Genomic DNA, 13,003 nt, shown 5'->3' with positions numbered 1-13,003 from the left:
TGGCTGCCAGGAAGCAGGGAGCAGGCTGTGGCGAGTGATTATCTGGAAGCAGCCAGGCATAAGCTTAGATGCTTTGGAAAAGTGGGGCGGGGTAGGGGAGAGAGAGAGACAGATTCTTCTTCCTTTTGTGGACCGGGGAAGAGGGTACTTGGTGACATTTTCCTGAGTCTGAAAGGAAGAATACAGGTTTGAAAGGTTTGGAATCGTACATTAAGACAGAGACACATCCATATTGGGGAAAAAAAAAAAAAAACAAACAGAAAAAGGCGTAAACACACTTTTATTTCAAATTAAGATTTCTGAAACAACTATACTAGTTGTATTATAGTCTGTAACTAAATAAGACATAGCACTAAAATAATTCAGTTAATTTTAACTTTTGAGGGTTTTTTAAAAAAAGCACCACTTAAAACTTACATATTCCCCCCACAAATTAAATATAGAAAAGTCGTTCTATCATAGGAGTGAGTCTGAGAATGCACAAGGAAACAACAGGGCCAATTTTTCAACCTCTGGTTATTGATATGGAACACTAAATTCAAAGTCAGTTTGAGAATTTCCTACATTGCTCACTTATAGGAAAACGAAACAAAGAGTTTCATGGTAAATTTCTAGCCCTTGGAGGGCTAACCTGTTTTCCTGACTGTGGGTTACTGGCCAGATGACTTCTGAATTTTAACTTCATCATCCCAAAAGATAACATATAGGATTTCCAAGGGTTTTACTTTTTCTTTTGAGGAAAACTAAGAAATGACCACAACTGTAACACATTAAAAAAAAAAAAAAAAAGTCGGAACTAGTCATCACGATGTCTGAAAACTTTTAGTCTTAGATTTATTTTGAAACCAACTTCCAAACAAGAGGGAATGAAGGAGCGGAAACTTGCTCCCACACCTTCCGAGCAAGTCCCTTTGGACTCATTTCCTTGTCACCGCAGCCAAGGACCGACTATGAAAGTCACTCCTGGGCCCTTGCTCAAGGCCTGTCCTCAAAACTTTGCCCACACCTCCCCATCCCCCCAGAACCCCCCAGTCCCGGAGGAGACAGCGCTGGGGGCTGCGACCACCTCATCGCTTGGTGGAGCGCTTCTCATACTTCTCCTGGCCGCTGCGCTTCCTGTGCGGGGAGTGGCCGCCCGCGCCCCGGGCCTGGAAGCTGGACTTGTAGGGGTGGCCTCTGTGCTGCTTCCGGTTCTCTTCTTTCTGGCTCTGGCTTTTGGAGGGTTCCTTGCTGCCCTCTTTTTGCTCGGGGTCTTGCTCTTTATGGGATGGCAGCGTGTTCTTGATTGTGTTAATCAGAAATCTCTTATTTGTACCAGCGAGAGGACACTTCATCCTGGGGAGGAAAAAGAGAAATTCTCAAACCGACACTTGCTCCAGAGCTCACCCACCGGTCACGGGTTCCTGCCAAAGAATTCTGTGTCCACAGAATCAAGTTTCTGAATGCGTTCAGCTTTCCTTGCATGCCACCTAGTGTAAACTGTGAGTACAAGGGGGAAAAGGCAAGACACTTGGAATTCTCCAGACCACTGAGCTGCCCCTTAGCGGAATACTTCGCCCCTCTCTTCCTTATTGGGACTAACTTTCCCACCACTATGCCTGGGCAGGTCTTGGCCATAACGTGAAAGAATGGGATCCCTTCTATTTTCTCCCTGTATAACAGATGCCCGATTTGACTGTAATCTGCACTTCTGAGCTAAATTGATCATGGCTTGTTTTTAATTACCAAAGAGTGACAGTGAGGAACAAAAAAAGTATCTGTTGCCCTATCTTGGATGCTGGAGCTCAGTATAGCAGAAAAAAAAAATTATCCAAAGAATCCATGAAAATGCAATAATCACATTTTATCTTTAAAAGAATCTCACTTTCCGTATCAGGCTTTTAGTTTGTGTTCTGTTGGGGGGCACTTCAAGGAGGCCCATGCTCTGGGTCAGTTTCTGTGTAGTGTATATTTAAGCAGCTGGTGATTCAAGTTTACCCAAGAGACAGGATGTAACTAATTAAATTATTATTTTGCATGCTTACATATATACTACGGTATTATTTTTTCAAGTGCATAAAGCTTTCATTTGCGGGAAGAAAACCCCCCACACAGATGAGAACTTGCATATTTCTCTTGACCTTTGGCTGTCTGTTGCACGATGGGCTATTTTAGGAGGATACTGACCCCCCAAATCATGTCACTCAGAGTGGCTGGCATTAAGCAAAAATGAATGTAGGATTCTAGAATCTCCATTTTTGTGTCAAACTTCACATAAAAAGAATCCCACACCGTACTTCAAAATCGCCCAGCAGCGCCCCCACCAGGGCAATTTTATCGTCTAAGACCCTGTCAGTGAAATGTGAGCAGATAACAGCCTCGGGGGTCAGACCAGCTCAAGCAATCAGAAGTGGCATCGAACCTGGAAGTAAAATATGGAGAAAAAGAAGAGAAAATGTTTCCTGTAGCAAATAAGCAATTCTTGCACCTCTAGGAACAGAGAAAATCTCTGAGAAGAACCAAAGGCGCTGGAGGGACTCGATGTGCAAGCGTGCTTCGTGCTCAGGCCGGGAGAAGTGAGGAGAGAAGGAGCTAGAACAAGGAGAGAAAGGAATGGAGAGAGCAAGGGCAGTGGAGTATAGCAGGAGCAGCGGGAACACTTAGAGAGGGTAGCGACCCTGGAGTTTTTGTTTTGTTTTTCTTTTAGTGCCGGAGTTTAGAAGCCACGGTGAGTGAGATGAGGAGCGAAGAAGAATGGCGTGACAAAGCTGTGGTGTCGTGAGGGCACACCACCAAGGAAGTCCCGGGAGCCCTCTGGGGCTTCACTTAGCTTCCAGAGAGAGCACACCACTAGACCTAGATTCAGAAGAGTACGGCACACTGATGTCACCAAAGAGCATGAGAGGGCTGGCCGGTAGGACAGAAGTGCCCCTCTTTGCCAACTGTGGCCCCATGCTTAGCGCAGGAGCAGAATCGTTGGTACGAGTAAGTGGACCACGTGGGTCTCTCGACTCTGGGAGGCCGTGTCAAGCCAGCTCCACAAGCATTCTGCGATCTTTTCCTTGCAGTGGGCCAGCTTAGTGCTGGTGGAACTGGTCAGTCCTTCTCTGGATTAGACATATGAGGAAAGGCAAGTATTGCCAGATGGGACAATAATCAAAACAAAACCTTTGGTAACTCCTGATGAATTCTGCTCTATTTTGCTCTCTTCCAAGGGAGATCACCTTTCCACCATCTGCTCATCCTTCTGTTAGAGACCCGCAGAATTCCTGCTGAGACTGGGGGTGTGGGGGCCGCCCCGGAGACAGCAAGTGAAAGAGCTGTTCAGAGAATGAGAGGACTTTCTAGAATCAAATCACAAGAAAAGTGGCCTTTACGTCTCTTTTTTAACATCAGAGATGGGATTTTTAATGTTGGTTGTGCCTAAGAATCTATTCCAGGTGAGGAGTCAAGGGCAGCTGGGAGAGATTTGGTTTACCTGGCGGCGGTGGGGGCTGCTGAGAGTGACTGCTCCTGAACATGCCAGAACATGGTTTCGAAATGACAGTGAGTGCTTACTTATACTCGTAATAAGTAAGGCAGGGCAGTGAGGTAGAGGGGTGGCTGCAAGCAGATATGGACGTACGGGTCGTTAATGATTCCATATAGAGAAATTATGAAATCTGCAATGAAAGTAGCACAGCGTAAGGAGTCTAACAGAGCGGCTGACATCTGTGGAAATCCACCAGGAGGGAACTGCTCTAGCCTTCCACTGGTAACTTATTTTGCTGAACCTCGCAGCTGGGTGTTCCATTGCTACAAACGCATATGACATGGTACTGGCCGAGCATACGTGTTCTGAAGCCACAGTATCTATCCGATTGAACCCTGAGCATGTTATATAGTCTCCCCATTGCCTCTCATCTGTTAAATGGTGGATCATAACAGTGACTATTTTCATGGAATGCTTGCCGACCATGAGTGAGTGCTCAGAATCATACTAATATATAACAAGTACCTGGTACATGTTAGCTCTGGTTTATATCCTGGCTCTCCTCATTAGCTGTGTGACCACGGGCAAGTTACTTAACTCCCCTGTGCATCAGTTTTTCCCATTTTTAACAAGAGTAGTAGAAGTATCGGCCCAGTGGGAGGATTTATTGAGATAACGCTTAAAGCACAGGACCCGGCCCACAGTAAATCTTCAGTACATGTTACCGATGGGTCTGCAGTTTCTTATCATTCCAAAATGTTAAAACCTTTGAAAATCAGGTTCTCTATATGATGCCGAAACTCGTTTGGCAGCAAAACCTGGCCTAACCTGACACTGGGCTGTTGATGTCTAATCTTTATCGCAGTTAGCATAAGCGTATGTGTGGGGGCAGAAATGATAATGTATTGAACAAGAATCCCTGGGGGCATAGTACACACTGGATGTGCTGACGTACTTTTCTAAAATGTGAAATTATCTCAATTTAGAAACCTGGAGGGATTCAAGGGTTTTCAACAAGGGATTGTGGACCTTTATTACTATTATTATTATTATTCATTCTCTTCATGTAAAAGAATATAGGTAGCACATCAGTTAATACAGCAGGGACTTCTTGAGAGCAACTCAAGATAACATACTAAAGTTTCAGACAACCTGAGAAAAGAAGCTAATCAAGAAGAGAGCAGGCTAGCTGATGTTCCTCAATGAAAAAAAATTAAAAACAAACAAAACCTGAGCCATTAGGAAAAAGTCAATGAGATCTTATAGAAATTTTCATAAAAATGGTTAAAATGAAAAAGTGTTGGTATTCTGGGGCACCTGGGTGGCTCAGTCGGTTAAGCTTCCGATTCTTGGTTTCGGCTTGGGTCCTGGTCTCATGGCTGCTGGGATGGAGTCCAGTGGTAAGCTCGCACTCAGGGGGCTTCGGGCTTCGGATATCCTCTCCCTTTGCTCCCTCTCTTGCTCGCGCACATGCGCACTCTCTCCTTCTTATAAATAAATCTTTAAAAAAAAAAAGTTTTGTTGGGATGCCTGGGTGGCTCGGTCATTAAGCATTTGCCTTGGGCTCAGGTCATGATCTCAGGGTCCTGGGATCGAGTCCTGCATCAGGCTCTCCGCTCTCCCATTCCCACTGCCTGCTACTCCCCCTACTTGTGCTTTCTCTCTCTGTCAAATAAATAAATAAATGTTAAAAAAAATAAAGCTTTGGCACTTCAAATGGTTAGACCTCTCCACCTGCTAGTTTCACTTTCCAGGCCATCTCAAGCTTCCCCAGGGTCTTACTATGAGATTATAATTTGCATTTCCTCATACTGTGTAAGAAGCTCTGTAGGTGCTCTTCAAATAGAACACTGAGGGCTGGGGTACGTAGGTGATTCTGTCCCAGTTTTAAAATTCTCTGCGTGTGTTCTGCCTGTTAACCCTTTAGAAAATTACTTTCCTCTCATTCATCCCATGAGAAAATTCATTTCTGGGCCACCTGGGTAACTCAGTTGGTCGAGCACCTGACTCTTGATTTCAGCTGGGATCATGGTCTTGGGGTTGTAAGATCGAGCCGTGCATTGGGCTCTGTGCTTGGCGCGCAGTCTGCTTGGGATTCTTTCTCCCTCTTCCTTTACCTCCCCGGCAATAAATAAATATATAAATACATAAAATCTTAAAAAGAAAAAAAAAAAGAAAATTCATTGCATCGATGTGTCTTGTTTCTCAGCTCTTTCTTGGTGCCATTTCCCCCCAGACTTGAGAGGACATGATAAGCTCGTTTTAGGTATGCACCATTCCAGAGCTTTTCATGTCTGCATTGAGGTAAAACCTGGGCCCTAAAGTGAGAGCACAGGCTGGGGCTGCCCAAGGTACCTGCACTATATAACGTCTCTAGCTATGTCCCGAGACATGCTGCTGGGGTTGGGGACCCAAGAGGCCACCAGACGGAGCGGCTGCTTCCCTGTCTGCAGCTCTGACCCACACAATGTCAGCTTCCTCACCCTGGCCAGCTGTTTTTATTTTTGGTTTTAGAAAGGTATATGAGCTCATGTGGAAGGAACTGATTTAAGTATAAACGGATCTAAAACTCTAAATAAAATGAGCCGGCCTACAGCCGCACTGGCAGAGCACTGAGGACAGCACTGTCAGACATAAGGTCCGGCATCCTCACTCTGGTAAACTTTAAAAGGGGAAGTACTTTACTTCACTTCCAAAGCTGTCAGCCCAGCGTGGAGGCTTCTGCGTGCCCCAGGAGAGGTAGATTTCTGGAGGATCTGCCATTAGAGAGACCTGCGGACTGACTGAGGCTGGGATTGTAAGCTTTTCATCTCTCTCTCTCTCTTTCTTTTCGAATGAATACATGATATAACATAATGTGTGAAAATAAGGCACTTCCTCCTTGCAATTATCATACTTGACTTAGGAAAAACAGTAGACTGTAAACAAACTTAGAGAAGAGAAAAGGAAGAGATATGTACTTTTTTTCTTGCTGGTTTTAATAGTTTTTCTCTTCACTGCTGAAGGATAGAAGTAGTAATATCTAGCATGCTACACAGTCAGACCTGCCACTTTTTAAAAAGAAGATGTTATTTACTTTAGAGAGAGAGGTGGGGAGGGGCAGACGGAGACAGAGCATCTCAAGCAGACCTCGCTGAGCTTGGAGCCTGACACGGGGCTCGATCTCAGGACCCTAAGGTCACCAGAGCCGAAAACAAGAGTTGGACGCTTCACAGACTGAGCCACCCAGGTGCCCCAGAACTGCCACTTTTGGTTTCTAAGACAGTTCCATGAACACGACCCATCAGCTCGTGGTACGTGATCACTAGCCAGTGGGAATGATAACACTGCAGACGCTGGCTTCCATGAAGTAATCGTCCCATGCCATCACGTGACTGACATCACCTCGTTCCATTTCTCCAACCATCCGACACTTTATGGGCAGACAAGAGACGAAGAAAAGCAAGGTATCTGAGATCCCAAGCTGGTAGGATTGGAATCAGAGCATCTGATACCGAGGTCCACCCTCCCAAATTGGGTTTGGAGAGCTGTGTGGAAGCTTGCTCCCACGATCCCTAGGCCTCTGTTTCCCTAACCACAAAAATAAGATTCATAATTTCCCAAGGCCTGTTGTACTTCACAGATGTCCACATCAAGTACAGTTAGAGTGCTTTCTGCCTCTGTCCTAGCCTTGCCCGTGTCAGTGACTCTCCACTTGACACGACGTACAGATCTGCTTCTTGGTGCCCGTGCCAGGCAGAGCAGTCTTGACAGCAGGCATGCCGACAGGCTCTTCACCTGTGGTTTCTTTGCCTCACTGTTGTGGTGACTGGCCACCTGCTTATGTCGTAGCAGGTCTCTGTCTCTCTCTGCTCCTTCTTCCCGATCCAGGATGGTGTCGGAGGGCATTAGGCTGGGTCCTGCAGTGAAGATAAATCCCAGGCTATCTGTCTACCTATTTGTGCTCGGTAGCAGACCGTCAAGAGGAACAGAGGATGTGTGAGGATAAAGCTCAGAAGCAGGTGTGTGAATGGTGGTGTCCAGAGAGAGACGAAAAGGCCGCTGTCCTTAACCGCCAGCTCCCTTAGCTGCACACATTATTTCCACGGCGATGTGATGGAGTGCTCACACACGTGGGGCTCTCTGATTCACTCTCATAACTGGATCTGAAAGGCTATGGGCAGCTGGGGGCAGCTGGGGGCAGGGAGCACTGACGAGCCTGCAGCTGTCAGACAGTAACACACGGGAGAGAGGTGGTGTGGTACAAGGAGCATTCATCTGGGGATGAGAAAGCAAAAGATGATCCATTCAGCAGCAGTTAGCTTGCTGGGGCCCTTTGGGGCCCATGTTCTTTAGCTGTAGAGTAAAGGCTTTGCATCTCTGTGGCCCTGAAATTATGCCAAGAGCCTTGTCCGTGAGTCAGTCTGAAACGGGAGCCCTTCCTTCCCCGCCTGCCGGTTGCGTTGTGCTTACCTGCTCACTTGTTCACATCCACCAATGGATGAACAACTTGAAGGCCAGGACAGGGAATCTTCCTTACTGCTGCCTGAGTCTGGCCTCTTAATATATCGACTGGCACTCAGTCAAATGAATTTAAAAAATGCCTGCATAAAAACTTGAGAAATAACCAACAGCTGATGAGATACAAAGGAAGAACCACGTGGACGATTCTTCCCCTTATCACCAGAATGACCACCAACACAAACAGAAAAGCACCCAAAAAGGCCCTTCTCCTTAAAACTGGGTTTAAAAAAACCTGAAGACTCATTTTCTGTCAAAGTTTGTAACTTTTTGTACCGTATACAAGCCTTTCCACGTATAAGTCTGAGGTTCTGTGAGCGCCGGACTCCAAACTTACATTGGGCTACAGGTCAGCTGATGTGAATGCGACCGGAATAAAAACAGCTTTGTGGACAACGAAGCTGGGTGCATTTCTGAAATTTGTGCTTATAAATTCCTTTGTGTTGATGAAAAAGAAGTCATATGGGCCCATACTTCAGCTCCCTTGAGGCCTCTGTCAAGAACAGCTTCTTAAGAGATTCTTTTGCTGAAATACATCCACAGAAGTACAGAGCACCAAATGGTCTCTTTCTTTATAAAATAAAAAATGGCATTCCATGGCATTTTCTTTAGTTCAGCAATCTCTTTCTGGCAATGGTTCAACTACCTCACTGAGATCTTTTCATGGACTATCGAGGAGGAAAAAAAATGGCACTCTCATTCTATTTTCAACTTTAAAGCAAATATAAAGTTCTAGATGCTTAGAAAAACACACCGTGGCCCACAAGTAAGCAACAGATTGTCTCCTCCTTTAAGATCTGTCCCAGAATATGTGTTGATGGGGATGGAACTTGGGACTCCGGTGTCTGAGCGCCCGGCTACCCAAGTGCTATGGAGCCGTCTGCCCACGGGAGAGGTGTGGGAATGCTTTCAATTCTGCAGAGCAGGCTGATTCCATTCTTTACAATATATAGGGACTGTTATGGTGGTTTTCAAATTTGTGTGCACTTTAGAATCACCTGGGTATCTTTTTAAAACCATGAGCTCAGGCCACACCCCAACTGATAATCAGTGATGGTGGGACAGAGACATTAGTATTTTGGGAGCTTCTCAGATGATTTCAAAAGAGCAAATAAGTTTGGGAACCACTGGATTACTGGTTACAAGTTTTTATTTATTTACACACGCATGCACGCACACTGAAACAGATGGAAAACCAGTTATCTTCCCAGGACAAGCACGATGGGGAAGATGTTCTTTGTCTCAGCACCAGGGAGGAGACGCAAGTCATGGCCGTCCTTCAGCCAGACCTGTTTGCTTAGCCCACAATGGTCAGGGTGTCCTGAACCAAGAGCTGCCTCAAGGAAGAGCACCTGTGCGAATGTCTGAACAGTAAGGGAACTGGCTGGTTATTCAGATGTGAGTGAGCCTGTCACTTCAAGGAAAACAACTCATAGTTTTTACTGGCAATGATAAAACTCGAGTGTTCAAGTGCAAGAAAATTAGACTTTTGGAAAGCTGTGCACTTGACAAATTCCCAACATTTAAAAGGCTTTTCTGATGAGATTAGTGGTGGTAGTTACAAATGTATTCCTTTACTATTATATAATGAAACGTGTTAACATTTGGAGAATGACTCCCTGAACCAGCATTTTTGAGATGACCAATGCATGATGTTACAAAATCGTGTATGAGGAGAAGATCCAGTCAAAGTGTAAGGAGATGAAGGGATTTTTATTATAACAGAACATGAAGAGTCTACATTACTAAAAAGAATGTTAAGAAACTACCACTCATTGAGGTTATTTGCAAAGTTTTGATGAAGGATTAAAGAATACCATAAATTTTGGGGAAAGGCTATTGAAATACTTCTTCCTTTTCCAAATATACATTGGTGTGAAGTTGGATTTTCTTCATATACTTTAATCAAAACAACAGGTCGTAGAAGCTTACATGAAATCCCAGGTGACTTTTATAAGCCGGGGATGAGGAATTTTACAAAAATATTAAAGAGTATCACTTTAACACAATATTTTTTCCCCAAAATACAGTTATTTTTATGAAAGGTATATCATTCCCTTTAACATGTAATAGGCTTATTATTTTTAAATACATTAATAAATAAATCCTATAAAATTGCTCACTTTTAATTTCAAATACAGTGAATACTGATAATCCACATAAAAAGGGTTCTTTGTCATTGTCAATAGTTTTTAAGTGTGTAAAGGACCCTAAAACCAAAAAGTCAGAGGACTGCCATTACAAGACAATTGAGAAAAATAGCCATGTCAGCAGGAATTCTTATCCTGTAGACTAACGGAAACTTGTAAGTTTCAGATCCTGTTCTCCCAGGATCCTCCTCTTCTAAGTTTGGAATGCTTTACTTGGCCTGCCATCTCTTCCTCCCTCTTCAACATGCTTCTTCCCCCTTCATGGGAAGAGCTGCCAGTTGTCCCCAAAATAGCCATTCTTCCTTTCTTCTACAGTAAAAGAACCCCAGATATTTGTCTGGCACATGACTTCCTGGGGGAAAAAGACTGAATTCCTGACCTTGTAGCTGAGCTGGGTAAAGACATGAAATGAAATTCTGACCAATGGGGTATACGTGGAAATGGTGTAGGCAACTTCTAGGCTGTGCCTTTAAGTGGGGCGGGGCACCTTCCTTCCTTTCTTCTCTTCTGCTGACTGAACTGGGGAAGGAATGTCTGCCACCCGAATAGCCCATGTGGAAAAGCATCACACCCTACGGCTGGAAGATGTAGAAAACCGGAAGAGACAACTTTGTGGAACTGCCGACCTTACTGGTATAAAGCCCAATGCGTGCACATCAGTACTCCCACAAATGGCAAGATGACCTGTGCCTGTGGTAACTCTCTCCAGGGGAAACAGAGCTGACACTGATCAACTAGTTTTTTCACTAGCAGAAAGTTCTACTAAGCCAGTAAGTGATAGAAAGATTGTCAGGATAAATAACTTCTGTAGGAGAGCTGCCTAGAAGCCACTGATCTCCTTGAACACTCCTAACACAGCAAGAACCCTGACATGTTCTTATTCCCATGTCAAGTCATGAATTCATGATTTAGCTCTCCACTGATTCTTTCACACATGGTACTGGATTGGACCAGTGGCTACGATCAGTCTGGTCTCAGTTCTGCCTTACACCGAACACCTAAGCAGACTGCCCTAACCAACTTTGTACCAATTTAATTCACCAGAGTAGAGGCACCTTTAACTCTGTAAAGGACAGAGGAGGACTAGAAAGAAGGTAAGAGCAGATCCAACTAACACTGACTGACGGCTGCATGACGGGAATCGTGTGAATATTTCCAAACATCTTATCTCACCAAATCCGTATAACTATCCTTCCACGAGTAGAGCATTTTATTGAATCTAAGATGATTACATATGTTACATACAGATTGACTTGCACTGGATTATTTCATTTTCTATCGCTTCATCCATAAATACATCAGAATGAACTTCTGAAAGATAATAGCTTTAAAAAATGAAGTAACATCAAAACCATTATCACACCTAAAAAATCCACATTAATTCCTAAATATCATCAAATACCCCAACTGTTTCCTAAATGTCTTTTTTTTTTTTTTTTTTTTAAGATTTTATTTATTTATTTGACAGAGAGAGATCATAAGTAGGCAGAGAGGCAGGCAGAGAGAGTGAGAGGGAAGCAGGCTCCCTGCTGAGCAGAGAGCCCGATGTGGGACTCGATCCCAGGACCCTGAGATCATGACCTGAGCCGAAGGCAGCGGCTTAAACCACTGAGCCACCCAGGCGCCCCTAAATGTCTTTTTATAGTTACTTTGGATAAGGATCCAAATAAAGTATACATTTTATTTGATGTGTTTCAAATCTATTAATTCATCGGATACCCCTCCTTTTCTCTGCAATTTATTTGTTAAAGAAACTCGGTTGTTTGTCCTGTAGAGTTCCCCACATACAGGATTTTCGTGATTTCATCCCCCTGGTGTCAGTTACCGTGTTCCTCTGCCCGCGGTACTTCCTGCGAACTAGTAGTTCTAACTGGAGATCTGATCAGATTTGGGTTCAATCCTTTGACAAGGGTATCTCATAAATGGTGGTGTGCTCTTCCCTACTGCATCTTTTCATGGCACGGAGATGGGTCAGTGAGTTCAGATGTGGTCAGCCTGACCTGTCCCAGAACTGTCCCCAGCAACTCCTCATCTGGTCGGGTTAGTGGCCAGTGACCTTTGCCTAGGCCCAGTGTGTCCTTAGGGATTGCAAATGAGGACTTTCTTTTTACTTTAAAAGGGATAATTCATACAGAATGAAATTTATCCTTTTTAAGTAACAGGTGTGAAGAGTTTTGACAACTGTACAAAGTCATGTAATGATCACATTAGTCAAGATGTGAACTGTCTCTGTCACCCACAGAGTTCTGCAGTAAATCCCTTCCTTCTGTCCCCATTTCCTGGCAACCAAGGATCTGCTTTCTGTCCCTCCAGTTCTGGGTTTTCTAGAACACCACGTAAGTAGAATCTCACACTGTGTAAGGTTTTGTGTCTGGCTTCTTTCCGTTAGCAGGGTGTCCCTGTGTCTGCTTCTATTCCTCTTTGTTAAGGAGTAGCACCGAATGTACGGCTAGAACCTCAATTTGTTTATCCAGTCATCAGTTAGGGGACATCTGGGTTGTTTCCAGTTTTGAGCTGTCATGAATAAAAGTGCTATGCATATTACTGTGCAGATTTTTGTGTGGGCTTCAGTTTTCAATTCCCCGGTAATTGGCTAGAAGAACTCTCTATGTATAAGAAACAGCCAGCTATTTTTCAAAAATGGCTGTACAATGTTCATTTCTGCCAACAATGTGTGAGGGTTCTAATTGTTTTCTGTCCTCAGCCTTAACTGGTAGTCAGTCTTTTTAAATTTTAGATATTTTAGTGCCCGTATAGTGGTAACTAACTATGGTTTTAATTTGCATTTCACTGGTAACCAATGTTTTGAGCATCTCTTCATATGCTGATTGGCCAATCCTACATCATTTTCAGTGAAGTGTTTCTTCAAATCTTTTGTCTATTTTTAAATCAGATTGTTTTC

At 44.1% G+C, this 13,003-nt stretch overlaps 1 protein-coding gene across 1 annotated transcript in view; it reads right to left on the bottom strand.

Moving 5' to 3' along the window:
* Window positions 1-266: 266 nt before the first annotated feature.
* The window catches only part of POLR1D (RNA polymerase I and III subunit D), a 43,475-nt gene continuing 30,738 nt past the window's right edge, over window positions 267-13,003 (bottom strand). Inside the window, exon 3 of the mRNA XM_045978549.1 lies at window positions 267-1,335. Coding sequence (XP_045834505.1) covers window positions 1,068-1,335 — 268 coding nt within the window. The 3' untranslated portion in view covers window positions 267-1,067. The remainder of the gene's footprint in view (window positions 1,336-13,003) is intronic.

This window comes from Meles meles, chromosome 14, assembly GCF_922984935.1.
Source record: "Meles meles chromosome 14, mMelMel3.1 paternal haplotype, whole genome shotgun sequence".
In the NCBI taxonomy this organism is placed as follows: Eukaryota; Metazoa; Chordata; class Mammalia; order Carnivora; family Mustelidae; genus Meles; species Meles meles.
This window is presented reverse-complemented; position numbering and strand designations above follow the sequence as displayed.